This window comes from Maylandia zebra, linkage group LG6 (assembly GCF_041146795.1).
Source record: "Maylandia zebra isolate NMK-2024a linkage group LG6, Mzebra_GT3a, whole genome shotgun sequence".
NCBI lineage: Eukaryota > Metazoa > Chordata > Actinopteri > Cichliformes > Cichlidae > Maylandia > Maylandia zebra.
This window is the reverse complement of record NC_135172.1, coordinates 27,912,094-27,931,272: the sequence shown is the minus strand read 5'-3', so window position 1 is coordinate 27,931,272 and position 19,179 is coordinate 27,912,094. Positions and strand designations below refer to the sequence as shown.

Below are 19,179 nucleotides of genomic sequence, written 5' to 3'. Positions count from 1 at the left end.
CTCTTCAGTACCACCGACTCATTTTAGGTTGTAATTTGTGCAACACTGACAAATGCACACCCGTTGTGTAGGAGTAAATCAAAATAGATCAGTTTCTGAAATAAAACCATCCCACAATCAAAGTCTCTTAAATCACCTCAGATGCTCTGTTTGCACTCCAGGAGGTCGTCCTGACCATGTATTCGTGCCTAAATGCACTAAGCTGCTGCCTTGTGAGCGACTGATTAGGTATTTGCAATAAGGAGTAGTTGAATATACCTAATAAAGTGACTAGTGGGTATATATTATGAGTTTCTATGGCAACAACACTTTAATCAGGTTATCAGTCTGTTCTCAAAACCTCTGCAGTGCCTCAAAAACCAGATGCTATGTTTTTTTGAATTTACCGGTTGTAAAATATTCACTGCATCATTTGATTTTGCCTTTTTCCTGTGAAAAACTCATTGCTTTCATATGTTAGATTTTTTCTACTGGAAACAACCAAGAAACAGGTGATGAGGGGGCTCCAAATTTGTAAAGAGTGAGAAGAGCTCAGGGTTACTCCCCCCTCCCCTGAGCAGCAAGGATAACATTGAACACAGGGACGGGGAGAAAAGAGTATTATCTCTTGAAAACAGCCTCACAGGAAGTTGAAGTAATGGAGGTCCCAAAGCTGCTCATGTGACGGACTCTGCTTCTTGTAACGTCCACAGATCAGGTGATAGGTCCTAATAGCTCCCTGTGAGAGGGACTGCTAAAGTCTTTGTCTCATCCTGTTCACAGGATGAATGTGACCAAGAGTGGAAAGTGAGTCTGAAAGATAATACCCTGCGTGAGAGTCCAACAATACTGAGCAATTTGAGGGTTTTTTTGAGTGTCTTTGAGACCACAGGCACGCATGCCAACACCAAGGGTTTCACTCTTTACTTGCTTATCAAGACAGTCTGACAAATGTCCTCAGTTGACTTTCAGATCAGTCAGCAGCCACTATCAAGTTTAACTATAACGTGTCAGGACAATGCATATTCAAATGTGTAGAATGAGAAAAAAAAAACCAAACAGAACTTCAATGGACAAAGTAGTGCAGAGAGTTTTATTGTTACGAGTGATTTCAGCATTATGCGTTTCCAAGTTCAAGAATGCAGATCAAGAATTTTATTTAGCTGAAACACAAAGCTGTTAATTTCTGAGTGACACTAGAAGTGTAAAGCAGTTGAATACAGTAAACCAAGCAACTCTGAATCAAACTGATTCCAGAAAGTGTAACATACAGATTGAGGCTTTTAATTTCCCTATAAATCATTTGCATGTGGATATTTTTCATGTCTTTAGCTCTGTATGGAAGAGTAGTAAGTCAGTCTCAGCCTGTGAAGCCCAGCTCTTTGTAGCTGACCTCAAGGTCAGCGATGACCTTGCTCATCACGTTCCTCAGGCCCTGTTGTCCAGCGGCATCGAGTCCAGCCTTCTCTGCAAAGACTTTAACGATGACCTCAGAGATCAGCTGGAAGGAGAAAAATTCATTTACTTCAGTCAAGCTCAGTTTAACAGCAAGCATGAGGTGATGGAGCTACAGTAAACTTTGTCCTCTTGCACACTAAGCTCACCTTGAAGTTGTTAATGGGGATCTTGTGCTTTGTTGCATGGCTGTTGGCCAGAGGTTTGAGAATGGCAGCATGGTTGCCTTTGGCCTTCAGCAGTTCGCCCAGTTTCTTTAGCACGGTGGCTCCATGGTCAGCAACAGCAGAGCTACTGGCCAGCTCACCCTGAGGGATGCCGACAAATTTGGGGAACAGCTTCTGGGTCTCCGGGTGCTCCGTGAATAAACTGAAGAGGAAATAGAGCAGCAGGGTCATACCACACAGATCATGGTTTGCATTTTAGCCATTTAGGGTGGCAGTGTAGACGCCATAATTTATCCTACTTTGATTACATCACTCTTATGCACAAAATGTTTATTCCTGGCTGTGATAAGACTGGATACAAACACATGGGACCGCTTTGATAAGGCCCATCCCATCTCCTTCAGTAGAATAGCTCTGTGCCGCCATTATGATCCTCAATATGCTCATGTTTGTGTTGGCACTGGCGGAAGTTTGGAAATTAAATTAGATCAGTTAATGGCGTTTTTCCCTCTTGTCCATTAACACAAATTAGAAGGGGGGAGGAAATCTAAGCAACTGAATATAACCGAGTCAAACATCAACCATGACCTTAAGACAAAGATTTAATATCTCCGTGTTTTAAACAAACACAGATTTAGGCATCATAAAAGTTAGTGATGTGGCAGTGGTTGCCAAGTGTGCAATTAGACAGGTGGTGGCATAAATAACACATGAATTCTATTCTTAAACTGCACTGGAGGAGATGAATTTTTAAACTCCTGGCCACAGGTCTGAGTAATGAGACCTACAACGAGTACAATCTTATTTTTCTTTCCAGAGTCACTGACCGGTTCAAAACCAGGCTCCCATAGCCAGTGTAGTCTGCTTCCACTGGTCCCCAGTACTTCAGAACTGCGTCAAAGTCCCCCATGATCTGAGAAGATGAGGGGAGAGAGTGAAAGAAAAAAAAAAAAAAAAAAAAAGTTGCCTGATTATATGAAGCTTGTCAGTTACAGATGCAGTTATCCTGTACTGCACTTCTGTTTGAGTTAATGGCTGAGAACCAACAACAATATCAGTCAAGGGCAACTTGTGAAAGATGGATATATTACCTCAGATGAACTCAGGGAGTCTGACTGGCAACCTCAGTATAGCTTTAAATAGTTTATTTGAAGTGAAATCAGATTCACTTTTAGTTTTAATGCATTTGAGGTCATGAGAACGCTGCGAGATATGTAAACAGAGTGAAGTTCTTACAGATTATCCCACAGTGCACTAATCAGTCATGCATTTCCTTTGTTCTGCTTACGCTAGTTTATTAAGATAGCTTTTAATTTAGCAGTGTTGACATTTTACATTTCCCCCTTTAACTGAACTCAGATTCCCAAACATCCTGAAAGAAAAAAAAAAAAGTTTAAGATTAATTTTACCCCTGAAATGTTTAACTCCCAAGTCATGATATATATTGTTTAATTAATTCTATTATTGCAGAATCCATTGCCTTACCTGCAAGCTTGTAATATATCCTGTGTAGTTACACCAAATTCCTCTTGTCCTGACTAAACCCCCCCAGAGCTGACCTTTTATACTCCCTCCCTCTGTGCTGTCACCAAGTTTGTTTCCCCCCCCCTCCCTCCAGCTCTGTGAGGCTGCCTCTTACTGCACGTCTCCCAAATGTTCCCAATGCCTCCAACGTCTACCTGGAAACTTAATTCCAGGTGACTTAGCCACTTGGGGCATCTTTGGTGTGTTTTGTGGCCGAGCCATCAAGTAGCCCAGGTAGAGTGAGTAAAGTAGGTCATTTGAGGGAGGGGAAAAAAAAAAAAAAAAAAAAAAAAAAAAAAAAAAAATCCACACACACACACACACAACAAAAATAACTACATACAAAAATAGGGCTCTAGTTGAGAATTTAGTTTTAGTGTTACCTTTCCAAGCTGCAAATCTAGCATCTTAAAGCAATTTTCCATTTGTGATTTTAGAGCAGCCTACTCACATTAGACAGCAGGTGAATTTCACAGCAATCCCTGCACTAAAACTTCATCCAGTACTTTCACTTATCAGTTTGTCATTAGCTACTCAAATAGTTCTGCAGTAAAACCTGCAGAGATACAGTAATTCTGCTCAACTAGAGCAATTCAAACTAATCGCATCAAAATGTCATTGATTCTAAGCTTCACAATGGATATAATGTGAAGGCAGAACACACGCTATACTTCAGGATCTTTTCCTGCTTTGATCAAACTTTTCTAGATTAATTTCCTAATTTTGACTTTAGATTCAGATAGTGGGTTTCAATTGTAATAAATTTGATCAAATTCCTCCCAAGAGTATTAAAATGTCAGAATTTTTTCAGTCTTGATTTTCTTGAGTCTAGCCAGTGATTTTAGTTTACTAGAAATACCCTGCAGTAAAAACACAACACGCTCCAGTCAGCTTACAATAGTCTGTGCCCTTTTCTTCCATGCTACACTTAAGGACACTTCTACACGCATTACTATGATTTCTACCACCTGAGTTTCAGTGGTGGGGAGGACAGACACTTAGAGGGTTTTCTAGATTAATCATAATCTAGAAAACCCTCTAATGGGAGGAAGTAGTCAGAAGCCTGACAGTTTTCCCAGTACCTTGCATAATTTTATGTGCAAAAACAGCTGCGCACCATGTCATATTTTTATTGCTAATCAATTTATAATTTCACTCTTAAATAGCAACATTTCAACACAGTTAAGATCAGATTATCAGCCATGTTGGTGGAAATACAGGAATCTTTATATCCAACAGCCAAGATTAGTTGTGGTCATGACTGTATGCAAGATCTGATGCACTGTGAATGTAATCAGGGAATTAGATGCTATAAAAATCCAGATAACACCCGCAACCACATGTACAAAATGTGTGATTGAAATTCCATCAGGAGAATATATGTGCAGAGACACACTCACCAACTCAAGAATACACACCAACCCAGGAAGTCAAGGTTATGTAAGACACCAGCAGCTTAATTGTTCAGTACAAACCTGCTGTAATGTTTTGTATAAAAATCATTTACCATGTGCGTAAGATAAATTAATGTACAAACACACTCATGACTAATTATCAGGAAAGCCCCTCTGGTGACCAATAAAACTACTTTACATTTCCATGAGATACATTTGGATTGTATAGCTGGTTCGAGTTTTGGGTCAGTTTGTGTTGGCGAATCACATTTTCTCAGCAAGTTTACTTCTGCCCGAGTCCTAATTATTCAGTTTTCAAAAGGGTACACACTGAACAATGAAACCTCTGTTTCTTTTGATTCCAGTCTCAGCCGATTTGAAATGTATCAGATTCCGTTACTGAGGACTGATTGTTTGGTATTCCCTCCAACCTGAAACCTGAGCCCCTGCGCTGCCCACATGCTTCAATTTATTACTACGCCATTGCACAGGTAGCTGCACGGCAGAATTATTCAAATGCAACCAGTAAGAAAAATGCAAAGCGAAATGTCCAGGCTAAGGCACTGCAATGATGCCGACATGCACACATCGGTAACAAAGTCATATACAACACTCCCATTATAGCTCATCTTAACTAAAACCCTAGTCAATATTTTGACCTTTACTGCCAATAGCAGTCATTTAGTTACTATAGGACAGTAGTCAAACCTTGTAAATGTTTTAGGTTTGCAGGCAAATTGCATCCCCCCCACATAACTGCTAAAGTGCACCGTGTTGATGTTCACAATGGAATCATCTTGCCTCTCAAGCAAATGGAAAGTGTGTACACAGATGCTGCACAGTCCAGCTTGGATGCATTTGAACATAATTTGGAATCAGGTGACACATCTGATCCGAGGTCAAATACAGTTAATGACTTGGGGGGGGGGGTAGGCTGCGATCTGCTGCCGCCTTCATTTGTTAAAATTACAAACTAATTCAGTGTCAACTATATAATATTAACCTGACCAGTTTCCTGGGAGAAGTTTGCGTGTTTGCAATTGCTATAATTGAGTATCAGTGTTGAACTAGACATATTAGAAGGCCTTCTTTCGTGAGTCTTCATTCATACTGCACAGTTCTGAAGTCTAGTTGAAAGCAGCATTAGGAAAAGAGCATGAAGCTGAAGTCAAGTACTGCATTTTTCCAGCATGGAACACTCGCCTACTATCCGCTGCAGCATGAATGCACACTTAAGTGTGCAAGACTAGTGTGGCACCAAAACAGTATAGATACAGCCTGCATTTAGAGTGAGGAGCAAGACCAGACAAATGCCCTACCAAGCACTTGCTGCCCATTAGTGACCTCGGGGAAATTTGAATAGACAGGTGGACTTTAGCAACAGCACCACAGGGTGAAGAGGGACAAATGAAGTCAGAGTGAAGACAGACCTTCCACCCCTCCATTCCCAGTGGAAATCAGTTTCAGATCACATCTATTTTTAAATTTAGTGTCCTATAACACATCTTTAACCTCTCCTACACTGCTGAAAGTTGGTGCATTGACTGGGCTGACCTGTCCCATCCCACTTTTCCTTTGGCATTTCCTCTTGGAACACACACACACACACACACACACACACACACACACACACACACACACACACACACACACACACACACACACACACACACACACACACACACACACACACACACACACACACACACACACACACACACACACACACACACACACACACACACACACACACACACACACACACACACACACACACACACACACACACACACACACACACACACACACACACACACACACACACACACACACGCTAATGTTGATAGAAATTAGGGAGTGGATCTAAAATCCAGTTGTGATTAAATCTCACTGAATTCCACCAGGGGCCCTCTGCTGGACTTTTTCACATAACATTGGGGAGGCAAACGACAAGTCCCTCCTCTTCTAAACTGTGATTGGTTTACACTATGGCTTCAATAAGTGTCTAGCCAATAGAATTTCGCGTGCGGTCCAACACCCGGAAGACAGCAGTGAGTGTCAAAGAACCCGAAGTAGGTTGAAGCAGTTTAAACGTTTAAGGAAAAAAAAAAAAAAAAGAAGTTGTCAGTCAGGTTTTATTTGCAGTGTTTTCAGGCGCAAAGATGATGCAGGCTTTGAAAGGCGTCAGACACGTGACATCCAGCACAATGAAACAAGCAGGTAACCGGCAAGGCTCGTGCTCGTTTTAAAGCAGTCCGAAGTGGGGGAAAGAAATAGTGTTTGCAAAGTAGCGACTTCGTCTACAATTAAAGCACATTCGCAGTCTTACAGCGCCGATATGAGCGAAAATGTCATTCACAGACTTAACAAAAATATCTGGACAGCCAACAGGTTTGTGGGGCAAAGGTTATTGCCCGATTGAACTTGTGATTTTAAAGTATTGTTAACTGTAGGAATAGCGTGTCAAACATGAGGCCTGGGGTCCAGCACCAGCCCACTGAAGGGTCCAGTCCGGCTCACTGGCTAGCTTTGCTAGTCTGAAAACTGCCAAAAAGTCAAATAGCTTTAGTTTCAGTAAGATGTTCAGCTCCTCCTAGTGAGGCGAGGCCAGCATTACTACATAGTTACTGTATGCGAAGTTAAAGTTGGGACTTGGACAAGGTGTTTTAAAGGATACTATTAAGAGGCAAAAGAAAAAAAAAAGTCAAGCTGTTACCCATTTTATAACTAGATTATGAATATTTAACTTGCTGTATTGAGATTTTAGAGCAGATTAAATCATTTGTGGCCCATTAACTGAAGTTTGACATCCCTGCCACTTTCAGTGGCATGTTGAAGACATATTGCCAGCTTTGCACAGTTTTCTAAAAATGTGACCTAGTGTAGACACGCAGCTGAACAGGGCTCCGACCCCATATTAAGTTTAAAGAAAAGTAATAAACTTGCAGAGATAAAAAGGCAAATGCGCAGGTTTTGGCTTACTTTACTTGGTGCTCATTGAGAACTTTCCCAAAGTTTTATGGATCCAGAATTTAGTCAAGTCACTCCTACCTGTGGTAAGGTTGGCATTTAAGTTTCCTGAAAACACAGAGAGAGACACATTAAAGAGTCACATAATTGAAAAATGTGTTAAAAGTATTAACCAAAGAAAGAAAACAAACTATTTCTGAATCAGTAAAGAAGCTCTCACCTTCCTTCAAGACAGGGTACCAATGAGCTGAGCACGGCTTTTATTCCTGTTCGGTTAATTGAGCAAGTGAGACACAGGTATCTGCAATTAGTCAAACAAAAGCTGTGCCCACAAAGCCAAGCCCCGCCTCCAAACAAAGGGGAGTTAGGGCGTGAGGAGACATATTTCACCCACATGACCACCAGGGAAAGTTTTTTGTTTTTTTTAAATGATTGTTCCTTTACATCAACTAATACATACAGTTGGTCACATGATCAGAAACTAAACCAGACAGATGTCGCAAGTCTTGTTAAACCAGAGTGCGCTGTGTCCAGTTTCAGAGCTCTCTGTGGCAGTCCCGTGGGGGGAGATCCGAGGTAAAGTCTGGGGTCCTGACCACGGACATCCTGTGCTGTGCCTGCATGGCTGGGCTGACAACTGCGGTACATTCAACACGCTTGTTCCCCTTCTGCCAAAAGGTGAGTGTTTTGTACAATGCACATTGACCATCTCCAGTGGCTCCCACTGTAGAAACCTCAGTGCCAAAAATTGAACCCCATGGACAATAATTCTTAAAATCAGCGGATTCTGCTGCTCAGCTCACTCAGGTGTGTGGCGTTCGGTTAATTTGAGTGTACAGCTTGTGCAAACAGGTGCTGCCGCTCAGCTGCTGGAACAGCTGCATCCCATCCAAAAAGACTGGATCTGAGGATGACATAATTACCACAGCACTTTACCCAGATTTTACAATTGTAGCTGACGGATTAGGAGCGTTTTCCTAGCTTTGTGTCCTTATTAACCTGAAAGCGATTTTTAGTTTGCCTTCTCCCTGTGTCTCCACTCAGAGTGTCGATATGTGGCAATGGACCTGGCAGGTCACGGTCGCTCGTCGCACCGTCCTCCTGGAGTTCTGCACGCCTTTCCTTCCTACGTGATGGATGTACGCAGAGTCGTTGATGGTGTGTGAGTTCGAGGACACTTGCAGTTAAGCCTTTAAATCCCATCAGAGATATCAGTGTTTGTTCCAGGATTGCAGTTTGTGATCATCGAGTTTTGGCTGAAACTTACATGTTATCCTTGCATAAACTTCTGCACCCCACATTTTATAATCCTAAGAGGTCTTTAACTCTACACTTAGTTGCTTTCCCTCATATCCATGGGAGTCGCTTTGGTCCATTAGGTTGAGAGAAACTCTGTGAGAAATGTTGTGACAGCTAACATGACATATTTATTGCTCGTTACTGCTCTCAAAGGCAAGCTGCAGCAGTATACAGCTCCTGCAGCCAGCACAGCTGCTGGCTGAAGATGCGGATGTGTCTAATGCTCAGGCTATGATGCTATTTATGTATTCATGACTGCACGGTAACTATCCTTCACTGGTCCTGTTAACATGAGCTAGCATTAAGCCTGAGCCTGTGATGACAGGTATGTAATAAATACACCGCAGGTGTTCGGGAGGCAGCATGGCTGCAGTATAACTGGGAACTACTGCAAACTTTAGTTATAGTTATTGTTAATTTAAATGTAAATAATTATTGTTTTAGTTTGCACTTGAAGCAGGCTTGTAGCCCCGAACAAAAAATTGTGTCTTGGAAAAAAAGTTTAACAATGAAACTCTAAAAATCTGTAAAAATCTTGGCAAAGCTTTCGAATTAGAAGGAGGAAAACAGTGAGGTTTGAAGAGCAAAGGATAAAAAGCTGAAAATGTAAATGAAGGCCAGTAGATGATGTGTGCTGAAATCACATCCTGGACTCGGACCGTTCTAGAGCCGGGGGCTGCTGTGGCTGAAGGATGATTCACTGTGTTTTTTGGTTATATGAGACACATAATCAAAACACACAGTGGGATGTTTGTGGTAAATTTACAATATTTTTATTACAGTATAAAACAAAAGGCTTAAAGGCCACCCATGTGGAACAGAAGATGCTGTTTTCCATCAACATGTTTGACATGATGCAAGCCAGTTTGAACCATTTCCATAAAAAAGGCACAGTGTATGAAAGAGCTGTCTTGTGTTAACTGACCTATCATTTCTCTACAAGTCTTGGCTACTCCTCCTAGTTTAATCAAACGTACATGCGGTGATCACCTAATGTGGCTTCACCCAAACTGAGCACAGTTTGGGTGGCTTGGTGTGTAGATAAATGCGCCTGTAACATATTTATCTATACTTGGAGTACCACCAACTACCTGATGCGGGTGTTACGCCAAAGCTCAGCCATCCTGCAGTCACGATCACAGCTACGGCCCGTCACAGAGGACTGAAGCAGCCCCACTGTTGAAGTTTCACCCACTCACGCTGTGCTCATAGGCAGTGATGAGTTACCGCATCATCCGTAACAGTGTCATAATACTCAGCCTTCACTGTGGATCAGAGGGAATGTAAAATATATGAATATAAAAGCATCTGTGGCTTTTTCACAGGATGCTTTGTGAGCTTTGACAGTTTTGTTGTTTTTTTTTTAAAAGTGGGCAAACTCTGACCTCTGAGGTAGAGCATACACTGCAGTTGAAAATGAGATGGTTTTAATATGAATATACATTTGACATAATTTAATATGCAGTTTATGGATCTAGAAAAAAAGGCCCTTTAATGAATGTTATTAATTTCGAGCATATTGCCAGAGCTGCCATGCATCTTCCTGACAGCTGAATCACAGCAGTGAGGATTTCTTTGAGCTAAAAATGGTCTGTGTTCTGTGATGAGATACTGAACCTGGTTGATGATGTGTGAAATTACTCCCACAGCTCTGCAGTGGAGCAAATTCTCCATTATAGGCCACAGCATGGGTGAGTGCAGCTGTATAAAGAATTCAAGCTTTAAAACGTATGTTTAAAAGCGCACGTTTATTTTATTTCTCTGTCCACCTCTTTGTATTTCAGGTGGTAACGTTGCAGGAATGGTAGGTGACTTACGATTAAGACACATTTGAGAGTGCTGTGCTTTATTGGGTGGCATCATTGTCCATGTGGCGTCTTCTGCAGTTCAGCGCTCTGTATCCGGAGATGGTGGATGCCGTTGTGCTGCTGGACTCCTACGGATTTTTACCTACAGACCAGGTACTTGTTTCTTTTTTTTCCTTTGTTACTCCACATCTGTTTTCATAGGAAACATTATTCAACAATACAGAAACAGATGATACCCACACATTCTCTGACAACACCCAGTATACGGTTAACCCTGTACACCCCCCACCACCATCCCAGCCTATGTAGTGGCACATTGAAAGAATTAGAATAAGTTAGAAAAGGGTTAGGGTAAAGGTGTTGGATATACATGCCAGACTGAAGTAGTTGAATGCTCACTTTTCATGTCTTACCTCACCCTAAGTGAATTTGTGAGTCGAGCCTGGGGCCACTGTGGCATTGTTTTAGTATGCAACTGAACAGTAGCTGCGTATGATTTACTGTTTTCCACAAATAATATGGCTTGAAATATTGGCCTGTCCTCTGGTGTGCTTTTGCCAGTGCAGGCCACTAGCAGCTCAGTGGGGGGAGAGCAGGTGTAGCGGTGTTACGGTTCTAGCAGGTGTCCCACGGAGCCATGATGGCTAACCAGCATCCAAAAAATGCAGTAGTGCAGCCATCACTGGTACACTGGTTATCAATGATTATTTCTCCCCAAAACGAGATGTCTGCTGTGGGGGGGGGAAAAGTCTGTTCTGTCCACCATGATTTTCTTTCCAGCTTCTTCTAGAAATGCTCCATAATAATTGATTTCCAGTCCTCATGAAATGTGGGTTGCTCTTGGGGCATCAAGGCAGACCTGGCTCTGTAGATTATTCTAGTTAAGTAAAACTACATATCAGAAAAATGATCAAACCTTTTCTGCACAACCTGTGGAAGCTTTGGTTCAAATGTGATTGGGAAGCCTGCGTGACTTCAATAATGTTATCGTTAAAGTAGCAATACAGTGTCGTGCAAAAGTCTTGAGTCGCCCGTCATTTCACTTTACTGCATTGACGGTGTGTTTGGAAGCATTGTCATACTGAAAAATGAAACTGTTACCAGTCAGATGGGGTGGATCAAAATCTGACCATATGTTTTTATAATTCCATCAATTTGATAAGATCTCCAACACCACCAGATGAAATGCAGCTTCAAACCAGGGCAGAGCCTCCACTGTGTTTTGCAGATGGCTCTAGACAGCCTAGAGCAGGGGTGGGCAATCTCAGGCCACGAGGGCCGGTGTCCCTGCAGGTTTTAGATGTGTCCTCGAACCAACGCAGCTGATTTAAATGGCTAAATTAGCTCCTCAACATGTCTTGAAGTTCTCCAGAGGCCTGGTAACGAACTAATCATGTGATTCAGGTGTGTTGACCCAAGGTGAGATCTAAAACCTGCAGAGACACCGGCCCTCGTGGACCGGGATTGCCCACCCCTGGCCTAGATAGTCAGTGTTGTTCCTCCTCTGCTTATACTGACACAAACTGGAACCAAAAATACTGAATTCTCTAATTCATCGCTACATACTGATTTTTCCAGTTTTTGTGTAATTTGGAGTCAGGAGAACTGCTTTTCAAGACCACTTTAAAGCATTATAAGAAAATCTGGCTCCTTGGAAACAAAATGTAAAGAAATAAAGGGTATTGCAAGACTTTTCCGCAGCACTGTTTGTCACCATAAATACAATTCCCATCAGCGGTTCATTTACACCCTCTTGTGCATCATGTGAACCCATGAAGGGGGAAATTATAACGCTGACGTGTCTCCGATTACTTCTTCCTGAGTGAAGTGTGATTTTTAAGCATTGTTAGGCCTCTCACTGTGTTTGTATTATCTCATCCAGCCTGCTATTATTTAAATTTTCCAGTCTTCTGTGTAGAACAAGAACAAACTTCTTAGTTACAGCTTAAAAAGGGCTGTTATGTGTGAAATAAGAGCTGTTTGATTTACTTCAATGTTTCTTTTCCAGCAAACAGAAAGATGACCTGGGTGCCGCTTTCAAAAGTGGACAACTATTTATTTATTTATTTATTTATTTTTGATGAACTTTAATGTGACAGCTTCTTTTATAGTATGCAAAAAGGCTGCTGTTGTCTAGCAACTTCATCTAAATTAAGTTTTTCTCCTGAACACGTTGAGGTGTAGGTGAAAAGTAGAGGAGGTGCTCGGTTTTTGAGAGCATATAATTTGCAGTGACGAGAAGCCCCCCTCAGAGAGAAACACCTCTCTGGTGACCTCTAGCTAATTATAGTTTGATTTACACTTCAGGGCTTCATGACTTTGTGACAGTGTCTGATGAAGTCTGGATTGTGAGAAAATGAAAAATGCTGTAGGCGGTTTGACATTTTGAAAGGCGTTGCATTTAAGAAACACTTGCGGCCACCAGTGTAATTGAGTCTGGCGCGATTTTGACCTTTAGGCCTGGGCTAAGGCTTTACATTATATTATTGCATGTTGCATGTCTCTATATTATTCCTGTACAATTCACCCTTGTGAGTCGTTTTCAGTTGCTGTCCTTATTTATCTCTGCTCCCTCGCAGAAGGAAATGCCCAAAGTGATCAGGCAGGGGTTCGAAGAGATGCTTCTGTTTGAAAAAACGATGGAGGAGAAGAAGAGAGTGTACACTTACGAGAAGGCAGTAGAAAGGTAAAGCGCCTTCCCTTATCGGCAGTTTTAAAGGAGTTCACTCATGCGCTAACTTTGTTTTTGCAACCTTCAGGTTGATGTCTGTAAACCAAACTCTTTCTGAACGCTCTGCGAAAATCCTTCTGGAGCGAGGTCTGGTTCAGGTTGAGGGAGGTGCGTGTTTATCTTCCTCTCGTTTACCTTCTCTCAAGACTCATCTCTATTTCTTTTTCCCCTTATGTTTAAAGTGTAACTTCTCTTTCCCTTGCAGGAGTTGTGTTCTCCAGAGACTTTCGTGTTAATCTGGTAGGTTTCCCCTGATCATTTCTACCCAAGCTGTCATTTGCAGCAGATGGTATAAATGTGCACAATGTTTCTCAATTTCAGAAAAACATAGCACGCATCAGTTTGGAGCAGAGTCTGGAGCTGCATTCGAGGATCACGGCCTCTGTCCTAGTTGTTCTGTAAGATGGTCTCCTGCCTCTCGTTCTCTTATTGCTTGTGGAAAAAAATAAGAGACAAAATAGATTTGCAAATTTTTTTTGTCTTTACAGAGCAGAAAGTGGCTTGGACAAAATATTTGCTGAAGACGAGCAAAAAAAATTTACATCAGCACTTCTTCAGGCCTACAGGGACAAAAATGTGAGTGCACCTAACAGTCTGTTTGTGGAAAGCAGGTATGTTTGCATCCCCGTGTTTATTTTTAGCCGTTAAGCCTGCGCATAATTGTTCCTAGCAGACAGACAGCTGCACGGATGCTAGAGTAGCAGTGCAGTATGAGCTCAGTGTCTCAGGAGCAGCAGAAATTTATATAGCTGTGAATCTCAACACTGACCTACATACAGGAACTTGGTCAAGTGCTGCTGATGAGGGAGAGCAGAGGATGCGTTTCCACCAATCGTCTCCACTGAGTGGGTTTCTTTCCCAGTCAGATTTTCACTGAGAAACAAAAGATAAGCGTGGCATGTGGTGAGCACAGTGGAGCATTCAGCTCTTTCCCTCAGGTGTTTGTAGAGATTAAAGTAGAGATGTGAGAGCGAACGTAGGACTTGCATTCATTAAGCGCCCAAAAAAATTCCAAATGACTTGCGATGCTGCTGTAAACATGGAGGACTTCATGTTTACAAGTTTAACACACAGTCATTTAAAATGGCTTTTCATAGCAGCCATGAGGGTAAGTAGCAGTCAAGTGCTGCTAATGTAGTGCACTTGATTAATTGATAATCAGTAACTGTGATTAACTCTATAGAATCAGAAGCTGGAACAAGTGTGTTAACACAATGCTTCAATGCATCTCGGACTTAGTTAGCATGTTCAATGTTAAACTTCGTGATGGCACAATAAGAGAAAAAGACTGAACAAGTATGGATACCTCTTCTCGGTAAAAAGAATATGGCAGCACATTTTAGGTTTGCAGAGGTGCTGAACAAATCACATGACTTCCGGAACTAACATGGAGATGTTTGACCACAACGCTAAACACAGCACACCAGCACAAATGTTTCATACCAACAGTGAAGCACGGAGGAGGAAGAGTAATGATTTGGGCTTGTTTTGCAGTCACAGGTCCCAAGCACCTCGCAGTCATTGAGTCAACCGCAAACTTCTCTGTATACTAGAGAATTCTGGAGTCGGATACGAGGCAATCTGTCAAACAGTTAAAGCTTGGCTAAAATAATACCATGAAACGGGACAATCATCCCAAGCACAGCAGAAAACAGAATGACTGAAGAAGAAAAGAATCAAGTTGTTGCAATCGGCCAGTCAAAGTCCAGACGTCAGCCCGACTGTAATGTGATCTAAGGAGAGCTGTGCATAAATAAATGTCTACAAACCACACTGAACTAAACTAACCTTGAAAGACTTTTCAGATTTAGTCTAAGTTCATGACCTAAACTGCATAAAAAGATGGATGTAGCCATTATGTCATTGGTTTCCATGTTGAATTCTTTACTTGTGTGATTGAGACCTTAAACTCACCATGAAAATGTTTAGTGATTTCAGAAATAAAAAGAGAACTAGGGTCAGTTTTTGCGATCAGAGAACTCGCCCCCTGCTGGGCAGATCTTTCTGTGCTTCGCAGTCTGCGGCTCAAGTGGCCGGAAAGTCCTTTATTCCATGTTGAAAGCCTGCTTTATTCACCATCGTGACTGGTCTCATCTGTGTTTTCAGCAATCCGTGGTGACTGTTCCAGGTGATCATCACATCCACCTGAATAAGCCTGACATCGTCGCTCCAGTTGTGTCTGACTTCCTGCAGACCAAAGTCCTCTCACGCTCTGCTACACCAACTAATGGCCAGACCTCTAAGTTATAACAGACCAGTTACTCCTCGAGTCACGTCACACTGACTCTACTGCTAATCCTGTATTTGTACTGTACTATTTACACAGGTTTAATTTTGGTGCTTAAAACTCACTCGGCTGGTCGTCTTAGTGGACTCATTAATTATTTAAAGCCTTTTAAAAGGTAGTGATGCTGTTTAAATGAGAAAACAAAATTTTGCCATCACTGCCATCTCTGTCTGTTAACTCAGGCTTTCTGCCTCAGGCTCTGCACTCACTAACATGAGGGCATCAGAGGTTTGAGTTCTTCTATTGCGCTGCCTGGAGCATGCACCACATACTCCAAGCAGAGGCAGTTTCAAACACATTATACCACATTGGAGCTCTCAAACTTAAACTATTATTAAACTATTCCATAGCTTGATAATTGTCCCAAGCACAGCAATAGTCTGTGGCCATATTAAAGTCACACAGGTGAAACTGGATGAAGGGGTTTGTCATTATCTGTGAATTCCTCCCACACAATCACTTGAGCCACCAAACTTGGCACAAAGGTACATCTTGAAGGCCTCTGAAGGTTCTCATCTATGTCAGGTATTATTAGGTCCTGGTATTGCCTAGCAACCACCTAGCAAGAGGCTCAAATGACTGCTTTTTAGCCTTTACATTCCTATAACACCTTATAAAATTAGCTTTAATTTCATAACTTCTTATTTATATCCACAAAATCTGAATTATGCATGTTGAGCAACCACCTAGCAACAGGCTAAAATCCATTTTTAGCATATGAACAACATCGCTTATTGTTTTACTGTTCTCCCTGTGATTAAGTATATCAGTTGTCCACAGCACCAACAGGCCAAGCAATACTGTAGCATGGGCACGTATGTGTTTCTCTAATGTGTTACTTCTCGTCTCCTCTGTCCTCCCTGGAAATCCTGTCTCAAGTGTGCCGTTTTTAAGGATGTCTCATTTCTAAAATGCATCTGGAGGAGAGAGGAGGCTGCACAGGTATGGCTTTGTGGTAGTTCTTTAACCTCTAGCGTAGGCCATAAGAGCTAAGATATACAAACTGTGCTGGACTCTTTAAACAACTGCTCGTTTCATCCTCTTAAGTGTTTCAGTTTTTTTTTAAGATGATCACAGTGTTTCTGTGAAAAGTAATATCTGCTCACATTGTGGAATGTTGTGAATGGTGTTTTGTTTTTTTTTTTGTTTGTTTTTTGTTTTTTTAATGCTGTGATATCCTAAAATACAGTAGTAGCCTTTAACAAAACCATGGGCAAATGATGTGGCTGTGCTACACGTCATGTTTCAGTTCAACCTGCAGAGCCAGTGACACCATCAGCTGAATCGCCCCGTGCCGGCTGCCTTTGAGGAATGATTGGGATTCACTGTGGCAGCTCAGAAGTCTCACCAGTGTGCTGTGTGTCATTAATATTTTAGCAAGTGCACAGTTTCTCAGATGTGCGACCACATGTTTAATCTCATAGGTTAAGTAAGCAGTGGAGAGGAAAGTGTGTACCAACACAGAGGACGACTCGTGACTTGAATAACAACTATGATTTTCCGTACAGGGTGTCTTTTTAGTAAATCTCAAGTACTGAAAAGCTTTTATTTTGAAGAAACAATTTCCATAAAAACAATTTCTGTGCCTGATGCACTTTTTTTTTTCTTTTTTTTCTTCTTCTTATATTAAACTGATGGCATTAATTGCAACTGTCTTACAGTGTCTTTGTTCTTCATGAAATTATAAAATCTTGAAAGTTCAATTAAAGTTTTTCGACTTTCTGACAGCTGTTGAAGCACTTGTGAGCTTGGCAACATCAATTTTAAAACAAGCTCAAGAAAAGGGGAAAAACAGTCTTATCATAGATATCTCATAACTTTCTATAATGTTCAATACAATTCAATTTTATTTATATAGCGCCAAATTGCAACAGCAGTCGCCTCAAGGTGCTTTATGTCCTGATTGTGGGTACTTTTTTTTTTTTTTTTTTTTTAAATTCTACTGCAGTATTTCAGGGACACCAATGCTTAAAATATAGTATTTATAATAATTAAAATTTAATGGTGCATACATTTTTGTTTTTTTTTATTAGATTGATGCCATATAGGTTGAACCGTGGGCGGCCACTGTGGCTGTTGCAAATTATCCAGGCGTCTTGTTTTAGCCTCTAAATTTAAAAACAACAATAATATTAACAGTAAAGTTTATTTATAAAGCACTTCTCAAAAGGATCATTATAAAGTCCCTCCCAGAATAAAAGCAGAATAAGATAAAAGAAACTAAGAGGAATAAATTACAAATCAATTAAAATAAAGATTCAAGAGGAATGTCAAAATAAGAACGAGATAATGTTATTCCAATTTTAATGCAAATCATATCTTAGAAATCTAGACATTACTCCTTTAAGTGTATCATATTTGATAAATGTGATTCTGGGACTACTAACATAAAGTGCACAACTGTTTTTAAGCAACGAATTGTACAAAAATGTCATATGTAGCAAAAATTATACAAAATAAAACTCATATGCAAACTTATATTAAACTTCTTTGTGTTTATGTTCAAAATACACTCCAGTATTAAAAAATAAGAATTTTTTGGCAATTAATGTTTCAGGCTTTATGAATAAGCATGGTAAAAAAATAAACATAAACACATAAACTCTAGAATAAAAGTTATGAAAAGCCTTACAATACAAATGAGTTTCCAGCAGTGATTTAAAAGATGACACTGATGACGTGAGCCAGTTTTCCTCAGGTGGGTCATTCCAAAATCAAGGAGCCCTTAACAGCAAACGCTCGACTGCCTTTTGTCTCTCAGCGTGAGTTAACAGGGTCTGCCTGAGGATCTGAGGCTGCACACTGGTTCAGGAACAGCAGTTTGAATGTGTAATGTAGTGCCAGGCCAAGAAGGGCTTTAAAATCAATTCTAAGAGTAATGGGCAGCCAGTGCAGAGTCATTAGGAGTGGTGTAATATGTCCAGTTTCTTGTAAGAAGTCTGGCTGCTGCATTTTGCACCATCTGAAGTCAGTTGAATGCTTTCTGATTAATACTTTTTAAAAGACCACTGCAACAATCTAGGCGAGAGGAAATGAAAGCATGAACGGAGGCATATACATGTTTGTTTGGTGCTCTGCGGTTATCCATCCTGCTGCACTAAGGAGCCACATGAGAGGAATGTCTGTCTCTCTTCTGTTTGTCAAATTCAAAGTTAAAGGAAGGATTTTTCAGAAGTTTTTACTACAGAAAAGCGACTGGAGTCCAGCCTGAGAGTTCAGTTGAAGTAGGGCTCAGGCTGCTTCCTCCTCAACCTGACTCTGACCTTCAAACAAAAACCTGTCATTTTATATAAAGAGGAGCAAAAGTCCATCGCGTTGCAGTGAAGGTTTGAAATACTGATCTGCTACTTTTTGAATGAGTTCTTTGAATTAATTCAGCAGTTTCTTTGACTCTGCTTGTTAGCAAACTAATCTTTGAGGCTTTTATCGGGCGTTTTTAAGTTTCTGTGCTTAAGGAAGTATCCAGAATCCTTTCTTAAATAAAAGTACCACAAATACCTCAGTGTGGAAATAAATGAATGTTTGAACAAAGCGTGATCTACTCAAAGCATCAGCTCCAAGATGT

General features: G+C 41.0%; 2 protein-coding genes across 6 annotated transcripts; one reads left to right on the top strand and one right to left on the bottom strand.

The window, feature by feature from the left end:
• Window positions 1-1,058: 1,058 nt before the first annotated feature.
• mb (myoglobin) lies at window positions 1,059-7,626 on the bottom strand. 3 transcript variants are annotated; one of them, XM_004567888.4, is made up of 4 exons: window positions 7,571-7,626; window positions 2,429-2,514; window positions 1,584-1,803; window positions 1,059-1,480 (listed from the first exon to the last, which is right to left on the bottom strand). In XM_004567888.4, the coding sequence occupies exons 1-4, from the start codon at window positions 7,586-7,588 to the stop codon at window positions 1,340-1,342; spliced, it is 465 nt and encodes a 154-aa protein (XP_004567945.1). In that variant the 5' UTR covers window positions 7,589-7,626; the 3' UTR covers window positions 1,059-1,339. The 3 variants fall into 3 exon arrangements, with proteins under 3 accessions (XP_004567945.1, XP_012779195.1, XP_004567946.1); XM_012923741.3 differs by having other exon boundaries at window positions 7,502-7,599; XM_004567889.5 differs by lacking the exon at window positions 7,571-7,626 and adding an exon at window positions 3,087-3,196.
• On the top strand, window positions 6,452-17,264 carry serhl (serine hydrolase like). 3 transcript variants are annotated; one of them, XR_013098978.1, is made up of 13 exons: window positions 6,452-6,739; window positions 8,024-8,167; window positions 8,534-8,647; window positions 10,438-10,479; window positions 10,573-10,592; window positions 10,675-10,749; window positions 13,176-13,282; window positions 13,356-13,435; window positions 13,533-13,567; window positions 13,649-13,725; window positions 13,816-13,903; window positions 15,434-16,556; window positions 16,864-17,264. XR_013098978.1 is itself a non-coding variant. In XM_004567886.6 (12 exons), exons 1-12 carry the CDS (start codon window positions 6,682-6,684, stop codon window positions 15,575-15,577), a joined length of 984 nt encoding a protein of 327 aa, XP_004567943.1. In that variant the 5' UTR covers window positions 6,452-6,681; the 3' UTR covers window positions 15,578-17,264. The 3 variants fall into 3 exon arrangements, 2 of the variants coding, with proteins under 2 accessions (XP_004567943.1, XP_004567944.1); XM_004567886.6 differs by having other exon boundaries at window positions 15,434-17,264; XM_004567887.4 differs by lacking the exon at window positions 6,452-6,739 and adding an exon at window positions 6,772-6,910 and having other exon boundaries at window positions 15,434-17,264.
• Window positions 17,265-19,179: the final 1,915 nt, after the last annotated feature.

Excerpts from the sequence above, each read along its gene's own strand:
- mb (XM_004567888.4), bottom strand. Across the intron at positions 1,804-2,428 it reads GGGAGCCTGGTTTTGAACCG|TTTATTCACGGAGCACCCGG; the intron begins GTCAGTGACTCT and ends TTTCCTCTTCAG. Across the intron at positions 1,481-1,583 it reads TCCCCATTAACAACTTCAAG|CTGATCTCTGAGGTCATCGT; the intron begins GTGAGCTTAGTG and ends TTCTCCTTCCAG.
- serhl (XM_004567886.6), top strand. The coding sequence starts at position 6,682 with ATGATGCAGGCTTTGAAAGGCGTCAGACACGTGACATCCAGCACAATG. Across the intron at positions 13,283-13,355 it reads TACGAGAAGGCAGTAGAAAG|GTTGATGTCTGTAAACCAAA; the intron begins GTAAAGCGCCTT and ends TGCAACCTTCAG. Across the intron at positions 13,568-13,648 it reads GAGACTTTCGTGTTAATCTG|AAAAACATAGCACGCATCAG; the intron begins GTAGGTTTCCCC and ends TCTCAATTTCAG.